General features: G+C 52.2%; 1 protein-coding gene across 1 annotated transcript; it reads left to right on the top strand.

Moving 5' to 3' along the window:
- Positions 1-431: 431 nt before the first annotated feature.
- Positions 432-20630, top strand: SHF (Src homology 2 domain containing F). The gene is made up of 7 exons (XM_042783678.1): positions 432-929; positions 10232-10373; positions 12493-12699; positions 14271-14411; positions 16045-16216; positions 16358-16477; positions 20444-20630. The coding sequence occupies exons 1-7, from the start codon at positions 432-434 to the stop codon at positions 20628-20630; spliced, it is 1467 nt and encodes a 488-aa protein (XP_042639612.1).

Here is a 20630-nt window from a genome sequence, read left to right on the forward strand (position 1 = left end):
GGCTTTTACTCTTTTTTCCTGGTTGCAAGGACTTAGAGAAGGGCCGGGAACCTAGGAGTCTAGTGGCACTGCTCTCCACGTCGCGTGCAAGCTGGAAGCTGGCAAAGGGGAACAGGTGGGGACAGGTTTTCCCTCATAGGGACACGCGTGGCGACACGTGGAGGATTCGTCCATACAGTCCAGGAGTTGCCTCCCATGCCCCGGGGTCGCCCACTTTTTGTGCGTACACACCGGCTGGCAGCCAGCGTCTCCCCTTCTCTGCCCCAGCAGAGGGAGGGCCGACCCCTGTTAGGTAAAGGAGCCCCTCCCCTCCCTTGTTACTGACAAGCCCCGCCCCTCCCACCGCCCGGAGGAGCCCCGCCCCCTACCCACTGTCCGCCCCCGCCCCCCGCCCCGCTACCGCTCTCCCCCAGCTCAGTCTGGCCGGCCCCATGCTACTGAGCGGAGCTCCTCCGGCGGGCTCCGGCCCGGGGCCGCGGGCGCAGCCGAGCGCGGGGGGAGGCCCAGGGGGGTCGCGCCGGAGCGCTGGGGGTGCAGGAGCCGGCCCAGGAGGGGGCGGTAGCGGCGGGGTGGCTAAGTGGCTCCGGGAGCACCTCGGCTTCCGCGGGGGGGGCGGTGGCGGAGGTGGGAGCAAGCCGGCGCCCCCCGAGCCCGATTACCGTGCCCCAGCGCCCTCCCCGGCTGCACCCCCCGCGCCGCCCCCAGACATCCTGGCAGCCTACCGGCTGCAACGGGAGCGCGACTTCGAAGACCCCTACTCAGGGGGGCCGTCCGGTTCCGCCGCGCTCGCCACTCCAGCGGCCCCCGGCCCCACACCACCCCCACGCCACGGCTCACCCCCCCACCGCCTCATTCGGGTAGAGACTCCGGGGCCCCCAGCGCCCCCTCCCGAGGAGCGGATCTCTGGACCCCCCACTAGCAGCGACAGGGTGAGTGCCGCGCAGGGCCCGGGGTGGTCTGGAGGGGAGGCGGTCGGAGGTCTGGGGGTTTCGAGAGCGACAAAGGTGGCCTGGCCAGGGCCGGGCCGCTAGGTGTCACGGCTCCTGGCGGACACGAGCTTAGTCCCTGACCCCGGGTCTCCGAGCCTTCACCCACCTTTGTTTAGATTCTGGACCGACTAATATGGGGCGGGAGTCCCAAACTCTGCCCTTGCCCCCGATCATCGCCCTAGGACTGGTGACCCTCCTCCTCCCCGGCTCTGCTGTCCTCTTCGCTGCTCTGTGGGAGCCGAATGAGCGAGCCTTTTTCTAACGGGAATTGAGGCGTACCGCACCCCCCGCCACAGACACACACCCCTTGGTTTATGGCCTCTCTGCCCTCTGGGAGCTGCATCTCAGTGCCCTTTGATCTCTGACACCGCCACCCCCCAAACTCCCCGCAGGGCAAAGCCAGCACAAAGCTCTCTTCCTTCTCTCCCTCCTCCTAAGGGATCCGTACAGGTGCTGAAGCCTCAGGCTGGAGATGAGGGCTTGGGTTTCTTCCTTGAACACAGCAAAACCAGCCTTTGCCTTTACCCAGTGGGACTGGAACCAGGTGGGCTGTTCTTAGGAGGCCAGCACAGGAGGTATGCAGCTCTTCACCAAGGATACTGACCACTTTGGCCCAGGCAGGCCCACTCCTGCACTGCTTCCATTGTCCCCACAGGTTTGGGGACAGCCAGTGATCAGGACCTGTTGCCCAGGTGGGCCTAAGCAGTTGAGCTCACTCATCCTCTCCTCCTGATCTCCCTATTCTGGGGTCCATTCTGGATCTGCAGGCATTAGGGTAGAGAGGAGAGTGGGGTATTGATTGTTCCCCACCTTGCCTCTGAGGCCCTGGTTAAGAAGCCAACTCCCCATGACCTGCCCCCAGCCTAGCCTTATTCCTTCCTGGCAGAGTGACAGCTGAAAGCCATCTCCAGGCCCCTCTATGTGACTCTGAGTAGCCCTGGTTCTGTTGTCCCTCTTCACTCACTCCCAGGAGACCCACTCTGGATCCCACTCCCCTCTCCTCAGGAGAGGACAACACATTTTTTACTTGGTTGGAGAGCAAATCATTGTGCCCAGTTTTCTGGATGAGATAGATGTGTCAGGGTCAGAGCAGAAGCCTCAGGAATGTGAATTATTTTTCCCCTAGTTCCTGCTATGGGGCATGGCTGCTTATCCTGGGCCAGGATCTTTAGCATGCAGAAGGTTCAAAGGGACATTTCTCAGAGGCTTTCCTTTCTTCACATGTCCTTAGGCTACTCTCCTACCTTATTGTCCCCTGTTGGGTGATGCTGGATGTGCTGTTGGTAGCAGGAGTGAGGTAGAGGGGAGTGCTAGGTCTCATTCTATCATTGATCAATTACTCTCCTTCTCCCTGACCACTGCCTGTTGATACATGGGCCTGAGCTGGCCCTGGCCCTCCTCCTCTCTGCAGTGGCTTGGAATGGACCAACAGGCTGCCCATCAAGCCATGGGCTCCTTCAGGACAGGGACCATGTCCTCCTCATGTCTAAGTCTCCCAGGTGCCTGACACACGTTTACATAAAGAAGAGTGTGTAAATATGTCCTGTATGGTGACTGTCCACTGCCAGGGGAAGTCTGAGGGACAAGATCTCCCGTGGCTACAGCTCCCTCTGGATATTTGCCCACAGAGATCCCCAAGGACAGGGCTGCAAAGACCCGCATCCTCTTCTCACTAAAGGCGTTCAAGCTTCAGCCTGGATTGGCTCTGTGATCTGTGGGCTGTTCAGATCTTGGTGGCCTGATGTTTGACTCCTTTGTCAACCATAGGGACAGGAATGAAATCTAGCAGGATCTCCCAGGAGCCACACAATCTGTGGTTTCTTTAGTGGGTGTGATGAGAAAGTCCTGGGATGTCATCTAAGTGGGCCCAGAGGCAGGACCTGGGGCCTCCCACCATTCAGAAAGCAGCTCCGCACCCTGTAGGGAACAGGGTTTCAGAGGATCTCCGAGTTTTCCCATGGGAAGAGTCCCGACAAGGTGCCTGATCTCTTTATCCTAAATCCAGTGTTTCATCACCCCTTGGGCCTACTGAATGGTGCGTGCCTGGAGAGCCCACTCAGAGATGCTGCCTCTGGACAGTGAGGCTGACCTCTGCCTCTGCCCCAAGGCCCTGCTGAACCATTGTTTCTGTACAGTGTGGTTACCTTCTCCACTTCACTGTTTCCCCTCCTCTCAGTGCTGCAGGCCCTCTTGGCTGGTTGCTTTTGGGTCTCCTGAGGTGAGATAGAGATTGGGACTAGGATGAACCTTGGGCCAACTTGCTTCTCTCCTCCTTCTGGAGCCCAGTAGCTGGTGCTGGTGGGTCAGAACCCTCTAAGAGGTGCTGGGCCCTGAGGTTTGATGAAATTGGTGGAAACATTTCCATGATGACCCAGAGAGATTGAGGAGAAAAGAATCCAGTGAGTGTGGGAGAACCCAGGAGAGAACAGGGACCTGGGCTGGACCCTGAGAGGCCCAGGAGCCCTTCTACTGTGTGAGCCACTGACTGCTCAGGACCATTAGCCTACTCACCATGCAGGGCTCTGGTTGCCAACCCACCCTGAGAGCCACTGCTACAGTTGGCAGGGGTGCAAGGGTAGCCATCTGGGCAGGCCAGGCAGGGCAGGTGTAGGAGCTGCAGGAGCCGCACCCGGCAACTGGCCAGCAGGGGCCTTGCCATCTGGCTGCAGGAAGAGCTCCCTTGTGGGACTGGGCCCATGTCCAGCCTCCAGGCCATGCTCTGGCAAAGGGGCTAGAGAACTGGGCCTTCCCTTGCTTTGCTCTCATTTCTCAGATCAGGAAAAATCTAATCTAATTAGGTGAAAAGAGGGGTATGAGGAAGGGGCCCTAATTGGATGAGGCTCCAGACTGCTTTTAACCATCTGCACAGTGTGTCCTTTGCCTCCATCATGCCAAGATATTTGTGCACAAGTGTCTGTGTGTGGTGATGTGGACAATAAGGCAGTTAGGCACCCTGTATTAAAACCAGGACTTGTGTTATGAATGGCTGGAGGGGCTCCTGGAGTTCGTGAATCCCAGAAATTGTGTGTAGAGATTGAGTGCATGAGCATTTTTCTGGGAAGAGGCCCACAGCTCTCAGATTCTCCAAAGCGGTTCACTGGACCCAAAATATTAAGAACTTTTAAAAACAGATACACTCATGTAAGGTATCACCATGGACTTGGATCCTCCAGACCCAAATCTGGAAATGAGTGAACAGACAGAAGTAGTAGTAAAGGAAATAGTCAAGGTGGCTAAAATTGAACAGACATGCCTGCCCTGCAGTTAGGAGGGAGGGTAGTAGGTGTCAAGGTAGGACCATCCGTTAGCCGTTGTCCATTGAGTGTTTGCTATGTAATTAAGTGACACTGGCCTAGGCACTGAAAGGGACACATCAAGTGAAATACCTGGTCCTTGCCTTTTTTGAGTTTGGTTGCTTGCTTTAATTTTGGTTTGGATAGCTTCCACTGAAGGTCTGATCTATATCTAACCCGTGTTGTCCAGTGGAGATGGAAGGGAGGGACGAGAAGGGAAGGGTCCAGGTCTAGGGTCCTTTGTGGACTGGTTAGCCCTCTTAAACAAAGAGAAGCCTGGCCTGGCACTCCTGTGGCCTCAGCTAACACACTGTGCTGCCATTGGTGCTTTCAGGATGGCTGAGGCCTCCTCAAAGGTTATATGACAAGCCTGTCCACTCTACCCAGCTCTGCTTGCTTCACACTGTAGCACCCACTCCCTCTGAAGAACATCTGCAGCTTGTTGGTTTGGCCAGTGACTCACTGACACCTTAGCCCTGCCCACTGAAGGCCCAGAACAGCTGGGACGCTGTGGACTCTGGGTAAGAGGAGCCTGGTTGGTCTGCGCAAGCCCTGGCCAGGGCCTGGAACTTAGAAGGGTTCCTGCTACCACAGAACCTCACCCCTGAATCTGTGCGATATTGTGAGAACTGAGGTGGGAGCCCAAACCCTGCGTGTAGTGAGTGTGGAATGCCTCCAGAGCTTGGGTGTCCAGGCCTTAGGGCTTCACAACTCCTTGAGGCACTTTACCTTCTTGGAGCTCATTTTGTATCTATCACTGTGAACTCTTAGAGGACCCAGGACTTTGGTATTTTCATCTTTAATAATATAATGGCTGACCTTTACTGAGCACCTACCTTGTGCCTGGTACTATTCTGAAGCAGCTGATTAGTTGTACTAGATTAGTTGATCCTTACATCTCTACTACTATACCCAGGTTATATATGGAGGTTATATATATATACAGGACTATCCTTTAGCCAGTGTTCAATGAGTGTTTGCTGTATAATGAAGTGACACTGGCCTAGGCACTGAAAGGAATGTTCAGTTACACTTGTACCAGTTTCACAGAAGAGCTGAGTTCCAGTAAGTGCCATGTCAGAGGCCTCAGCACCTACCACTAGTGTCCAGCAGAGAGTAGGGGCTTACTAAGTATCTGCTAATAAGGGGAGAAGACTCTTAGAGAAGGAACTAGGGGTATGTTGTGTGCCAAGTTCACTGTTTCCTGAATGCCGAGGACCAGCATTTACCACATAATCACAAGGTGGCCCCAGACTCACCTTATAATGGCTTTTTAAGGGGAGGTGAAATCAATTGCATGTCTATGATGTTTGAATGTCTTATAAACATAGCATAACTTTTGTAATTAGAAAAGGAAAACAACAAATTTGTTTCATGTGGAGCAGTTTCCCTGGCATATAAAATAGAAGAAAGGCATTCCAGTAAGTGTGAACCAAACCAAACGTACTGCCATCCAGTCAATTCCAACTCACAGAGACCCTCTTTGGGTTTTTGAGACGGTAAATCTTTACAGAAGCAGATTGCCCAGTCTCCTTTCTGCGGAGCGGCTGGTATGTTTGAACTGCCAACCTTCTGCTTAGCAGTCAAATGCCTTAGGCACTACGCCACTAGAGCTCCTTGTAAGTGGGAACAGCCAGTGCAAAAAGTTTGATATCAAGGAAGGTAAATAGTGTACCATTTCACAGACTGAGACAGGTTAACAGGCTTTCTGTTGAGAAGGACTCCCATAGTTAAATAACCATGGAGTGGCTGATTTAAACAAAATTGGACTGCTTTCTTTGCTTCAGGACTTCTCAGAGTCTTTTACATGGTTAAGTGTATTTTCAATTTACACGTACAGGAGAGAAGATGCTGGATTTCCCAAATTTTAGAGAGTCAAGGAGACCTGAGTATCAGTCTGATCTTTGCAGCTGACAAGCTGGGTGCCCTGGGCAAGTACCTAAACTCTTGAAGGTTTCATATAAGTGACTATCACAGAGTTAACATTCATTGAGCACTGACTCTGTGCCAGCCTTTAGGCTGAGAAGTTTTACATGCCTAAGAACTCTTCATAGCCCTATGAGGCAGGTACTATTACCATCCCCATTCTACAGATGAAAAAACAGAGGCTGAGACATTAAATGTAAACGAAATAAGTGGAGGAAAGGGGTGAGGACTTGCAGAGCCAACATCTTGTAATGCATGCCTCCTGAATACCCAGTCTGTGGGTTCAGCCTCACCCCACCCCCTGCATTTCACAGCCCTGCTGCAGAGTGAAGGGCTATGAATCAGATGGTGGGGCCCTACCAACTACCTCAGGCGAGGCTTGGGCAGCCGAAGTATGGCAGCTGCTCTGGGAGGGACGCTGACATATGCGAGAGCAGGGCTCTGGAGGCATTCTGCTGAATTGCAGGAGGGAGGGGCATCTGGTTGGCGGGAGGTACAGGGGCAGAGAGACTCTCTGGGCAGCAGCTACTTAGTAGTTTGGAAAATCTTCAGCATTTCAAGAGCATTCTGGCTCTAGCAGAGGGTAAACCTAAACATCAGCCCAGGTGTTAGGTGCCTCCCTGAAGGATATTTGCTGCCAATTCCTCCTTCTGCCCCTGAGCAAGAGGCTTTGATCACTATTCAAATGTAAATTATCCTGAGAGCCAGCTCCTTAGCCCCTGCTGCTCAGAGGTCAGTCTGAGTGAACAAGAATCTGAGAGTCCTGTCATTCCAGTTGATGGAATTTAGGGAAAAGGAGGCCTTTTCATGCATCCAGAAAATCTGAATTGAGTACCTCCTGTGTGCCAGGCCCTAGAATGGAACACATCAGAGGGGCAGAGAGACCGTTAGCAAAATAGCAAATCGTGGTAAGTCAAAGAGATCGGGAGCTTCCCCCCACTGACCAATTTTGCCTCCTCGAATGGTCTAAAAGCCTAGGTGGGTGCTCACCCTGCCAGCCTTCCCAGCAGATATGTCTGCCACTGCTCCCAACTCCCAGCCTGGGGGTGGCTTTTGGGGGCCCTAGTCCAGAGAAAGGTTGGGACTTCCTGGAGTGGGGTGTGGAGCCAGAAGTAGAACAAGAAGAGCCATTGAGTTGCCCACAGAGCTGCCTCCTGAGCACCCATGGACACTGCAGGTTGAAGCTGAGGAGACCTGACCCAGGAAGGGTCGTGGCTCTGGGCACAGGCCCTGGATTCCTGTGGGAAGGCAACTGCTTGCAGTTCTGACCAAGAGGGGCTCCATGGAGTAAGGGTGGGCTGCCCTTGGCTCCAGGGGTTGGGGGCTTGGGCCAGCAACTCTATTCACCCAACAGCTCCTGGGGACATATCCACTTGGAAAACTCAGTCCTCCTATGTGATCTTCCATGCCACCCAGGATTCATGCTTCCTCTTCTGAAGGAACAAGGGAAATGCTTCCTTTGTCCATTTTTCCTGTTTTGTGTGAACTGATTTAACAAATAGTTACTGAAGGCTTTCAGGCACTGAGAATTTAGCAGTAAACATAGGTCCTGCCATTAGGATGTTCACAGTTGTCAAGAAGATAGACAATAAAACAATATTTACCATACAATGTGATAACAGTCCAGCGCAGAGGCATCTAACCAGGCCTGGTGTGGGGTCAGAAAAGGCTTCCTGAAGAAACATGATTCGAATCAATAAGGGCTTGCCATTTCGGGCGGAAGGGGAGAGTGATGTGGGCAGAGTGGAAGCCTGTGAGGTAAGAAAGAAAGCATAAAGTTTTCAGGAAACAAAGTGATCAAGATGGGTAGGGAGAAACCAAAGAGAAAAATGGGATCTTTTAAATTCTTTTAACTTTGGACTTTTTTCTTCAAGGCACTAGAAAGCCTTTGCAAGGCTTAAGGATAACATGCCAGTTATTAGAGTTACTTTTGATTGAGTAGCTGCCTGATGTGAGTGCAAAGCTGAGGCTGACAGAATTAACAAGGGGCTGGCTCCATATGCCCTTGATCAAGTGGGTGAGGCTGTGGGTGCCAGTTGTCGTGGGAGGAAGCATCTTAGGATGGGATAAGTGGATTGCTTTTCTCTACTTCCAGGAAGGAGGAAGACTAGGGTCAAAGTCTCCAAGGGAAGGCAAATGGATAATCTAGTTGGGTGCTGTCAAGTCAATTCCGACTCAACACGACCCCATATGTTACAGAATAGAACTGGCCCCATAGGGTTTTCTTGGCTATGATCTTTATGGAAGCAGATCACCAAGTTTGTCCCACAAAACGGCTAAGTGGGTTTGGACTGTCCACCTTTCGGTTAGCAGCCAAGCTAACCAAACCATTTGCACCATCAGGGCTCCTGGATGATCTAGTAGAAACAGTTTTCAAGTGCCCACAGTGGTCCAGGTGCTTGTTGGAGTGCAGAGACAAATGACAAAGAGCCTCCAGGCTAGTGGATGTTCCAGAGGCGGTGGTGGTTTAGAGGGTGGGGAGTGGTCATCTCAGAAATAGGCAGAAATGTGAGGGAGGTAAGGTTGCTGAGGGGCTTGGCTGGGATGAGGTGGGAGCTGAGGGACTGACTGAAGGATGAGGTGGTATGTGCCACTGGCATGTACCTCAGAGACCACTAGTGTTGCCATTGAGGGTCCAAGGAATATGAAGAAGGAATTTCTGAGATGGGAGGTTCCTTTTTTTATCTCTGCCTTGCTTGGTGTGTGTGTGTGTGGGTGGGTGGGTGGGTGGGGGGTGGTGGTGGTGGTGGTGTTCCCTGGGTCTCAGATCCTCTAATCAAGGGCAAGGCAGTCACCCTCGGCCTCCCAGCCCAGCTGGCTCCCACAGCTCTGATCCTGCCCAGAACCAAAGTTTAGACTGAAATTTGGAGAAAGGCAAGAGTGGCCCCTCCTCATGCCATAGGCCCTGGAACCATCTCCTGTCATCACCTGTCAACTCAACCCAATGGCGCAGTGCTCCCAAAGTGCTGGCAGCCTGGGGTGGGCTGGGCTCTGTCTCCACCTCAGCAGCAATGCCCCCCCCAACCCCAGGAGGAGCCAGAACCCAGCCTGGAGAAAGACTCTATTGTCCTTGGCCGCACCACACCCTGAGCACCTTGAGCTCCTCTCCAGGTGTGCAGCTTGTGGTTTGCTCTGCTTTGACTGGGTGCAGGGATGAAGGGGGTGGCCGTCAGCCACTTGTGTGAGACAAAGGAGCAGCGTGGGAAGTGGAGGACCGAGGTGAGGCCTTTCCCGTCCCTGTCTTCCTGGAGCCAAAGGAATTTCAGCAGAGCCCAAGTCCTGGCTTTCTTCACGGCTGTCTCAAAGTGTTCTCTCTCCCAGGACAGCCAGGATGCCCCCAGGTGGCAGCATAATTTTGCACAAGGGGCAAGGGTTCCAATCTTGGTTTCTCTACTTATGTGGAATGGCCTTAGGCATGTTGTTCCATAATTACTCGAAGCTTCCATTTCCTTAAAGTTGGGATAATAACACCTATTTTACAGGGATGTTGTGAGGGTCAATCAGCAGAACTGACACGGTGTTCAGCCTTTCCTTCCTTGATGGTCACCAAATATCCATTTGACCAGCATCTGGGAGTATGCTGGTAGGCATGGACCAACCTAATTTCTGGGTTGCCTCATCATTCCCTCATTGTTCATTGAACTCTTCCAACATCTTTATAACCAATTCTCTGAATTAATTGCCTCTGTTGAACCACCTCATGTAGGCTCTTGTCCAGCTGGACCCTGACCAAGGAAGGCCCTAAGTCCCAGTAGCTTCATCCTGGCCATTTAGCCTAGGGGATAGCCCAGAGGCATAAAATTAATAGAAAAGGAAGATGTAGCACTTGGTTGGCAGCCTGGTGGAGGATCCCTGCAAAAGAAGAGCCAGAGCTTGTCCCCATCCAAGCTCAGAGCCTCCCCCTGTGTATCTGGGTCTAGGGCAGCCTGCCCAGGACCCTTGCTCATGTGGACAGAGCATTCAGGGGGAAGCACATTGACCGCTCAGATGTCTGACGCCCATCTCTTCACTCTCATCCCACAGTTGACAATCCTAGAAGACTATGCGGATCCCTTTGATGTTCAAGAGACTAGTGAAGGCCCAGCAGGAGCTTCAGGAGCCCCAGAGAAGATCCCTGAAAATGATGGCTACATGGAACCCTATGAAGCCCAAAAGATGATGGCTGGTGAGTGACAAAGTCAGGGAAAGTATTCCCTGAGGCCTGGGATCTGCAGAACAAATTCTGGGGCCCACAAGTCTAAAGGCAGATTCCTTGGTCCCTAGCTTCTTGGAAACGTGGAGAAAATCTTTATTTGTCCTTGGGGAGGGTAGCCACTGCCTCCCAGATACTCAGTTTTCTTGGAGAAGGATCTATGACTTACAGCACCTGAGATCTGTGGCAGTAGAGGCCACCCTAACAAGGGTCAGATAGAGCATTTGAGATGATTTGGAAAAGCAAGATAGCAGTATGGGCTAGGGTTCAATGATCCCAAAAGAGAATCACTTGCTTTGGGGAAGGTAGTGAGTTTAAAACAATGTGATGCGAAAGTGAGACATCTTTACAGCAATTACAAACATATGACTAGAAATACAGATACAATGGTTGCTATGAGACTGGGCAAATAGTTTGAGGAGTGAGAGTAGGAGAAAATTAATAAGATCTAGCCTGGGGGAACAGAGGTCAAGAGAGGACCTGAGGAAAGAGGTCAAATGGGAGTGAGGAGAACAGGGGTGGTCAGTCTAAGCCAAGGCCCCAAGGCAGGATGAAGAGGAAGGTTTGTTCAAAGGCAAACAATCTTTAGTCTGGGAGTACGTGGGAGCTAAGAGGAAAGAGGCCATGCAGGGCAGTTGAAGGGCCTCAGAGGCTGAAATGAGGTATTTGGACCTAATCCAGAAAGTGGAGGGGAACATTATGGATTCTTGGGCAAGAGAGGAACCGGACAGATAAGCATTTTCAGAGGATTACTATGGGAGCTCTGGTGGCATAGTGCCTAAGGCATCTGACTGCTAACCAGAAGGCTGGAGGTTCAAACCCACCAGCCACTCCTCAGAAGGAAGATTGGGCAATCTACTTCCGTAGAGATACCCCTTGGAAACCCAAGGAAGGGTCGTTACGACTCGACAGCAGTGAGTTTGGTTTTGGTTTTTACTATGGTTTCGGTATGAAGAATGGACTGAGGGAGAAAAAAAGGACACCAGAAAGATAAGGAGGCTATTGTGGTAATTGTTGGGGTCTTAAAAGGGGTTCAGTAATTAACACCCCTTTTTCCTCCCTCCTCAGCTTGAAATAATGAAGAAATAAGATAAGGAAACAGATAGATGAAGAGAAAAACATTAGCTTTGTTACTGATAAAATTGACTGGAGAACATTACTTAGCTATTATAACCACAGTAGGCTTCTTAATACTTTGCCACAGAATTAAACTTACTCACTGAGGCTTGGCAGTGTAGGATAGTTATAGGTAGGCATGGGGCAGGCCACTCACTGCATAGAGGAGAAAAAACATTTTCTTTCTGTGGGAAGGTAGATCTGAGGAAGAAAATGAGCATCCACTGTAGCCAATCAAATAAGCTGCTTTTTCTCCTTGGGAGAGGTAGGTGACAGGGGCAGAGAGAAGTTAGGAATGTTATTCCATGTTTCTCATAGCAACACAAGCCAGTGGAGTGGAGGATCCTCCTAGAATTGAGGGTGAAAGTCATCAGGTATTGGCAACAAACAGATGGGATTTGAAGACTGAAAGAAGGTCAGGTCCAAGCAAAATACTGTGATGAACAGACTGGAGAAATCCAGAAGGTGGCCACCCTATTTAGGTCACAGGGGTGTGGATCTCTAAGAGGTCCATGAATGCCCTGGAATTGTATGTGACATTTTGAGGGCACATTTTTCCGGGGAGTAGATCCATAGCTTTTATCGGATTTTCATTGGGGTCAACGATTCCCCAAAAAGAATTAACTAGCTTTAAGGAAGGTGATGGGTTTGAAACAGTATGATGTCAAAGGGAAACATCTTTATGGTAATTGGAAACATGTGACTAGAAATAGAGATGTACTGTGTGCCACGAGAATGGGCATTTTTTCCCTTTCTGGTCCCTATCTACCCTTGCATCCTTTGGATCCCATTTTTGGAGCACCAGAGATGTTTTAGGGGTGAGGGAGCCAGGATGTGTGGCTGCTGGGCTCCCCTCAGAGCCAGTGGCATCTCCTCTGAATGAGACTTGGCTCGCTGCTGGGGAGAGCTGCCAGGGGAGTGGAACCAGGCAGCCTGGCTGAGCTGACGCCTCCCCCCTCCTGCCCTGCCCTGTCAGAAATCCGGGGCTCCAAGGAGACAGCAGCTCAGCCTCTGCCTCTGTACGATACGCCCTATGAGCCGGGGGAAGAGGGGGCCACTCCAGAGGGCGAGGGGGCCCCCTGGCCCTGGGAGTCCCGCCTGCCTGAGGATGATGAGAGGCCCCCCGAGGAGTATGACCAGCCCTGGGAGTGGAAGAAGGAGCGGATTTCCAAAGCCTTTGCTGGTGAGTCCCTAGGTGGAAAGGGCAGGTCTGCTGGGGCCTCTGAGCCAGGCTCAGGGGAATGCATAGAGTGGACCCCAGGGACCAGGGGAGGCCTAGGAGCTGGGCCTAGGAGCTGGGAAGTTGAGTTGAGTTCTGTGCTACAGACAGTGGTGAGTCTGGCAGTGTGGATGCAGTGCTGCGTGCTGGGTCAAGGGTTGGGCCTGGGGAAAGGATGGAGGTTCTCTCCTGCTGTCAGGACCCCTTGGAGGCCAAGAATCCTAGGCCACTTCTGTCTTTTGGGAGGCTGGGTATATTTAAAAATAAAGAAATTCCAGAAAAAAAATTAGAAAAATTGTGGCATATGTTAAATACCTACATTTAACAAAAGCGGCTTTTTACACTTCAAACAATGAAAACAGCTGCTTGTGTAACCCTTTTGAGATAACAGCCTTGAATTTGAGGGCTTTGTCTCCCATTGGTTGGCCCTGCCTGGCCCTCCCTGGCCCAGAGCCCAGTGCCTGGTCTGAGGAGCAGGAACTGATGAGGAGAGGGGGGCTGTGAGAAACTCTCTGGTGGCTGAAGATCAGATTTCCCCTATTGCAATCACACCATTGTCCATCCCAGGCCTGGAGTTCACTGTGGAAGGTGCATGTTGGTGGTCTGAGGTGGGGTGGAGTGAGAGCCTGGAGTACAGACAGAGCTTTAGCTTCTGGACCCTCGACTCAGTGAGAGCAATAAAGGGCTTAAATGCCGTTAGTCCTCATTCCAACACCCACGTTCCCCTCCCCTTCCTTGGGCAAAGGAGGTCATCCTGGAGCTGTACTCAGCCCTCCACTCTGCCCTCCCCACCCTGGCAGCCAGACTGGGGAACCACAGATTTCTAATTTTCTTCCTGTAAAGCTCAGGCTATTGAGGATGAGCCGTTTATCTCCAGAAGTCTCCTTGGAGAATCAATACTGTTTGGATTGCTTAATGGGAAAATCTATGCTCGTCATTAGGAAACCTCATTAGCAGTCCTGCAGCAGCCAGTGGCATTACTCTTCTAATTGTGGAGCCTCAGGATGGGAGGAGGGTGGGTGCTGTTAAATTTCAATAAAACATCTGGCCCCAATTTTGACAACCCGGAGCTGGGATACCCCATTCTCACTGCCCACAAGCGCCCAGGCAGCAGGAACAAGGGAAAAGGGAGGCAAGCCTGGTGGTACCAGGAGGCTGTGGGAACCTGGGGTGGTGCTGGGAGGTGGGGAAGCTCCTTGCCCTTCTATTCCTCCTGGTCCCATTGGGCCCTGGAGGTTATGAGAGGTCAAATGAAGGGGCGTCACAGGGCTGGTGGAGCAAGACCACACCTACACCTGTTGGCTGCTCGTTCCTGAACCTCCCACCGCTTGACCAGGCCAGCCTGGTTCTGACCCATCCTCTGAGAGTCCTCTATCTCCCCAGAAGCCACCTAGCCTCTGCCTCTGCCCCACCTCCTTTCTAGGCTGTCCTGTATCCTTGCTCTGGGTTTTGGTGTCTCAACCTCTGCCTTTTTCTGCCTCTGTCTCTGTCTCTGTCACGGTCTGTCTCTCTTCTCCCTCTGTTACTGGCTCCAGTTGACATTAAGGTCATCAAAGACCTACCTTGGCCTCCGCCTGTGGGACAGCTGGACAGCAGCCCCTCCCTTCCCGACGGGGACAGGGACATCTCCGGTCCAGCCTCACCCCTCCCTGAGCCCAGCCTGGAGGACAGCAGCGGTGGGTTCTGTGGGGGCATCTAGCCAGGGTGACATGTCCTGTCACCCCTCAGGCCCTGTGGGTTTGGGTTGGATATGGGGCAGGGTTTGAACCCATGAAGAATCCCTCTTGTCCTGAGGAAGAAAGGAGAGAGATTTAAGTGCACATTCCTTCCTCCCCCAGTTCTGTGGGGAGAGTGTCTTCTAAGGGAGGCTTCTTCCAGATACCTTTCCCATCATGCCACAGAAATTTACTACATTAAATTCACTTCTTTGGGTAGAGCTTTGCCAGACCAGATCCTTCAGCAATGCAAACACTGCCGTGGTGGGTGTGGTGCTAGCCCAGGAGTGCCTAACTCCTTACAGTAAAAGAGAAGTTCTGATTCTCTGGTCTTAAACATTGCTACAAGGGGAGAAAAGGAGCCCAGATGGGGAGAAAGAAAGGACTAAAGTCCTCATCTGCTTGCTCTCAGTATGCCCAGAACGTGTGTGTGTGCATCTGTGCGGGTACACAGAGGCATGCACACCTGTTTGTACATTTGTGCTGGAGTGTGAGCAGATATTTTGAAAATACAGAATGGAAGGTCTCTGTCAGGGTTGAATTATTCGATAAGCAAGATAAGCACAGGCTTACTTGTGCTTACTTACTAATCTGTAGTGAACAGTTTCACATGTTGTGATGAAACCCATGTGAAACTGTTCACTGCAGGTTAGTAAGTAAGCACAAGTAAGTGCAAGCTTGCCTTGCTTGCTGGGTAATCGTCCCTTCCCTGTCATGGATTGTAAATTTGAAAAGAGGCTTTGATTCTGTAGGAAGGTGCTATGGGATTGAGAGAGAGACAGATGGCAGCCACAACCAGAAGCAGAATCTTTGATATGGTGAAAAAGATGTGAAATTGTTCACTATAGATAGTGAGTTAGCACCGGTAAGCCCGTGCTTACCTTCCTCATTGGGTAATCCAACTCTGGTCTCTGTCTCCTGTGAGTGTGTGTCTCTGTGGCCTGTTGGAGTTCAGCCCTCGCCCTGCACAGGCTCAGTTGTCAGGCCTGCCCTTGTCAGGGAGAGCAGAGCCAGGCACCTCTGCCTCTTACTGGGCTTCATTGGTGGGGGTGGGGAGCCTGTGGGCAGTGGCGTTGTGGGGAGGAACCAGCCCCACTGTCGTCTTCGGGCAGGATTAGCCTGTCAGGATGGCACCAAGGGGAATCGGGTAATTGTTCTCAGATCGATAAGTCATTTCTACAGAATGGCTTGGCAGGGTGATTTGGAGAACGGTAATGAACTCTGAGGAGGAGAAAGAAACAATATTATCAGCACTGAAGCCACCCTGAGGGGGAAGGAATAGGAGGAGGCAGTTGGCTGCTGCGAGGAAGAAGCTTAAGTGGTTTCTCATGTCGCTCCTCTCCCCTCTCCTTCTGCAGCGTGGGGACTGGGAGGCCCTGTGTGACACAGGAGAGCTTAGCTCCACCATCCACACTGAATGGACCCAGGATTATGTTCCAAGAGCCAGTCAGGCCCACGAACATACCCTACCCTTCCAGAGCATTCTTTTAACTCCTTGTGATGCTGGCAGGAACTGGGGATGAGGTACTAGCCATTCAGTAGGGCTGTCTACCTGTGGGGTCATCAGAGTCCATGACTGGTATGTTCCCCACAGCCCAGTTTGAAGGATCGGAGAAGAGCTGCTTGTCACCTGGTGGAGAGGAGAAGGGGCGGCTACCTCCCCGACTCCCTGCAGGGAACCCCAAGTCAGCCAAGCCCCTAAGCATGGAGCCCAGCAGCCCCCTGGGGGAGTGGACAGACCCAGCACTGCCTCTGGAAAACCAGGTGTGAGTGTCTGTGTCCAGCTGGGGACTCCCTCACCTCCCTTTCCCCTCCTGGCACTGGCCTGCCTACAGGGGGCACCCAGAATGGGTGGGCCTAGACGGCAAGGGACCCAGCAGAGATGCTCCCCCTTCTCCTATCTTCAGATGGTACCACGGGGCCATCAGCCGCACAGACGCCGAGAACCTGCTCCGACTGTGCAAAGAAGCCAGCTACCTGGTGCGAAACAGTGAGACCAGCAAGAATGACTTCTCCCTCTCACTCAAGTGAGTGTGGGTAGCTTCAAGTGGGGGGCAACCAATAGAACAAGAGGGAACTCTATTATTCACCCCATGCCCAGCCAAGCTGGGTGAGCCTCATCCCCCCGTGAGCGCTGAAGACACTTGCCACTCTGCCAGGCACTGAGGATCCCAAGAGACCTGAGACTCAGCCTCTGTTCTCAATGAACTCAGAGTCCATGGTGGTGGTGGTGGTGGGGTGGGGGGGACGACAGACAGTTGAGCTACATCTTTGGAAGGGTTCTGTCACTTACTAGCTGTGTGATCTTGAGGTCCCCTTAGAGATGTCTCCAGGCTTTGGTTTCTTTATTTATAAAATTGGGGCATAGTACTGTCTACCCTATAGAAAAGGAATAAATTAAATAATGTATGGAAAGCACTTAGCATGGTGCTAAGTGTTCAATAAATTATACTCATCATCATTATTAATGGAAGTCCAAGATATTCTAGAAGCACAGGAGAGGAATAAGCAGCTTTGCCTGCAGGAGTCTACAGGGTAAGATGGGGGCTGGGTCCAAGAAGGAGGGCAGGGCAGTGGACACAAGGCTGTTCCTGTCCACTGTAAGTAAGTGGCTAAAGGATCTGGGTGCTAGTGACTGACAGCTGAGCTTTAAAGAGTCCTTGAAGAAGTGGGGGAGGCAAAGGCCTTCCTTCCCACCAAACTTCTTCCTTAGAAGCAGATGCACAGGCCAGCAGCCGACTACCAGGCTCCCCTGGCAGGATGGCCAGCCCTCCCTTTGGCACCCAGGAGTTCTGCCTGGTAAAGCCTGTACCCATGAGAGGCAGCCAGTCAAGGTGGTGTGAATATTCACTCACTACTGGGAGCATCTGCACCACTTCCCACCACATTCTCCAAGGGCATTAGAGTATAGGTATACCCCCACTTCAAACATTGCATCTAAGGAAATTTGGGACTACTAAACATATATTTGGGAGCTCTGGTAGCATAGTGGCTAAGACACTTGCCTGCTAACCAGACGGCTGGCGGTTCAAACCCACCAGCCACTCCTCGGAAGGAAGGTTGGGCAATCCTACTTCCATAGCGATACTGCCTCGGAAACCCAAGGAGGGGTTGCTATGAGTCGGGGGCGACTTGACGGCACACAACAACAACAACAACAAACATATATTTGGCTGGTGATTACTCAATATCACTAAAAGATAATGGGAAAAGTGCCAAACTGTGATCAGGAAACTCAAGTTCTAGTCTTGGGTTTGATAAAACTAGTTATGTGACCCTAGGCAAATCACTTAACCTCTCTGGGCCTGAACAAGCCCTGGTAGCTCCGTGCTTAAGCTAGAAAGGTCAGCAGTTCGAACCTACCAGCAGCTCCAAGGAAGAAAAGACCTGGCAATCTGCTCCCGAAGGATTACAGCTTAGGAAACCTATGGGCAGTTCTTCTGTCCTACAGAGTTGTTGTGAATCAGAATCGACTCCACGGCACACAGCAACGACTTGGGGCCTTGGTTTCTCCATCTGCAAACTGAGAACATGGAAACCTCTGAAATTTCTTCCAGCTCTTACATTCTAGGAGTCTGTGAATTATCATTAAATCAAAGGAACATTTAATAAACATGTCAAAAATTTGATTTGCTTAACAAATTATAGTTAAGATTACTATGTATAGACAGCATATACACCATCTCCAAACCTACAATCACCCTATGAGATAGATCTGTTTTTTTAAAGATTGAAAGTAGATTCAAACAGGTACATGTCTTGCTTGAGGCCCCAGCTAGTAAAATGCCAAATTTAGGATTTGAACTTCGTTCCTCTGACTCCAAGAACCACCCTGTGCTGTCCATTTGCACAGCTCCACCCCTCATCTAGGGTGGTACAGTCTGGTACCATCCAAGGTTAGGGAAGATGCCAAGGGGCTGGCTCCCAGTGCTGAGCCTGCTGAGCCAACCCAGTGGCCCTGCCTTAGCTGGGGGCTGAAAAGGGGAGGCAGGCCTCAGAGGCTTGGCAGGCCTGGGCTAGGGCTCCAGCCCAGGCCGATCTGGCCCCGCCAGCATCTGTCTGCCAGAGCCTCGTTTGCATATAAATGGCTTCTCTGAAATACAATTATGGTTTCTCTTCTCTCTATAATGGAAGAGCTTTCACTGGTAATTAAACAGCTTCCTCAAAAAACCAAGCCAGCGACCTTGTGCCCATCTGGTCCCACCCTGGCCCCCTGAGGGTTGGAGGAGGGCTCTACCTTGGGACTTTGTCCCAGGAGGTCCGAAAGCACATTACCCCCCTCCCAGGGTCTGTTACAAGTGGACTGTGGGAAGAGGTTCCTCCCCAACTAGAGAGGACCCATGTTGCTGCCCACAGCTTTTGGTCTCGGTCTTGGCATAGGGCAGACAGGGGAAGATGACCACTCACTGCTTCCCCCTCCCAAACCCCACAGGCAGGCCTCTGTCTACTCATTTTCCTCAGGCTCTTGGTGCCTTTTCCCCAGGGCCTGTGTGGTCAGTGTCAGCCACAGCTGTTACCTCAGAGCTGCAGATGGATGGACGGCCCCACACCCCAACACATACACCCAGCCCAAGAGCCCCCTGGAGTCCAGGGCATGAAAGTTGGGTGGAACAGTCTGCTGGGCACCTAACTAAGGCTTTAGGGCACCACACCCTGCAGGAGGGGGATGTAGTTAGGGGCCCGACTGCTCCTTCACCCTATCCCCTTCATCTCTTCAGTCTCCTCACCCTCCCGTTTCTCACTTGTTATTATGTGCCATCGAGTCAGACCCGACTCACAGCGACCCCTCCTTGGGTTTCCGAGGCAGACTGTCCCATCTTCCTAACGAGGAGTGGCTGGTGGGTTTGTACCGCCAGCCTTCTGGTTAGCAGTCAAGTGCCTTAGCCACTATGCTACCGGAGCTCCTCTTTCTCACTTGTAGGCCTAGTGAAATGGGTCCAGGCAGGGCCGCCTTGAACCCAGGCAAGGAAGTTTGCTACCCTCACCTCTTAAAGGGAGTGAGGGTGCTCAAGATAGAGGCAGTCCCTTCACCAGTCCTACCTCCTACACCAGTCTCTAAGCCAGCAGGAAAAAAGTACTCTGGCTTTAGGCCTCCCACAAACATAGCTTTCCCCTTGCTTGTGGGTGAGCTTCAGACCTGAGGCCTAGCAGACCAAGCTGAGGTGGTTGGGACATAAATTGTCCTTCCTGGTAGCCCATTCTACCCTCTCTGAGGCTGAGAGTACCTGGATATAGGAGCTAGTCTTGCCTCCCACACTCAAAGCTCTGAGCAGCAGGTTGTCTATGGGCAGGCTCAGGCACCGATGTTGATTTCTTGGATTGTGGCAGGGGGATGGGGGAGGCAGTGGAGCATCTCCTCTCTGAGGAATGGAATGGAGCTGCAGCCTGAGAACGGATGATGTCATCCCAGGCTGAAGGGTGGGATAGATGAGAAGGGGCTTGGCTTAAGGCCCAGATAGCAAAAGGATGAAGGGATGTCCCCAGGAGGAGGTAGCTGGGCAGGCCCAGACTTTGGAAGATCCCAAACTAGCTTAATTGTCACACCTATCCACCTACCCTCCTGCCAAGGGTGTCTCTGGGCTGCTGGGAGCCCCTCACAGGTATCCTCCCCCAAAGCTCAGGGAGGAGAAGGGTAAGCCAGTTGTAGTGACACAGGCTGGATGGAGGGCAGGGGTGCCTGCATCTCAGGGGGGGTGGGTGTGCTGGTTGTTCCAGGTTCCACCTACACACCATATACACTCACCACACACACATTCTTGGCACACCCAGTACCATCTCTACAAAGCCAGTGCCTACTGCTTCCTGCTCACAAAATCCCCTCCAGCCTTTCCCTTTTTCTGACTGACCATCCTTCTAATCACTTCCCACTCAGCTGGGTTTGGGACCTTACTTGCTACAAAAGGGGGTGAAAGGGTGGAGTGAGGGAGTCACTACGTGGCTGGTTGAGGGGATGCGGAGCCCCTACTCACCAGGGTCTCCTCTCATCTTCCCAGGAGCAGTCAGGGCTTCATGCACATGAAGCTGTCGCGGACCAAGGAACACAAGTATGTGCTGGGCCAGAATAGCCCGCCCTTCAGCAGCGTCCCTGAAATCGTGCACCACTACGCCAGCCGAAAGCTGCCTATTAAGGGGGCAGAGCACATGTCCCTGCTCTACCCTGTGGCCATCCGGACTCTGTAG

The sequence above is a fragment of the Orycteropus afer genome, unplaced genomic scaffold, assembly GCF_000298275.1.
Source record: "Orycteropus afer afer isolate SDZICR_OR568_19922 unplaced genomic scaffold, OryAfe1.0 scaffold00026, whole genome shotgun sequence".
NCBI classification, from domain to species: Eukaryota; Metazoa; Chordata; class Mammalia; order Tubulidentata; family Orycteropodidae; genus Orycteropus; species Orycteropus afer.

Bases quoted from the DNA above. Each gene is read 5' to 3' on its own strand.
- SHF (XM_042783678.1), top strand. From the start codon at position 432: ATGCTACTGAGCGGAGCTCCTCCGGCGGGCTCCGGCCCGGGGCCGCGG. The intron at 10,374-12,492 runs GTGAGTGACAAA...CTGCCCTGTCAG, and splicing joins AGCCCAAAAGATGATGGCTG to AAATCCGGGGCTCCAAGGAG. The intron at 16,217-16,357 runs GTGAGTGTCTGT...TCCTATCTTCAG, and splicing joins CTGCCTCTGGAAAACCAGGT to ATGGTACCACGGGGCCATCA.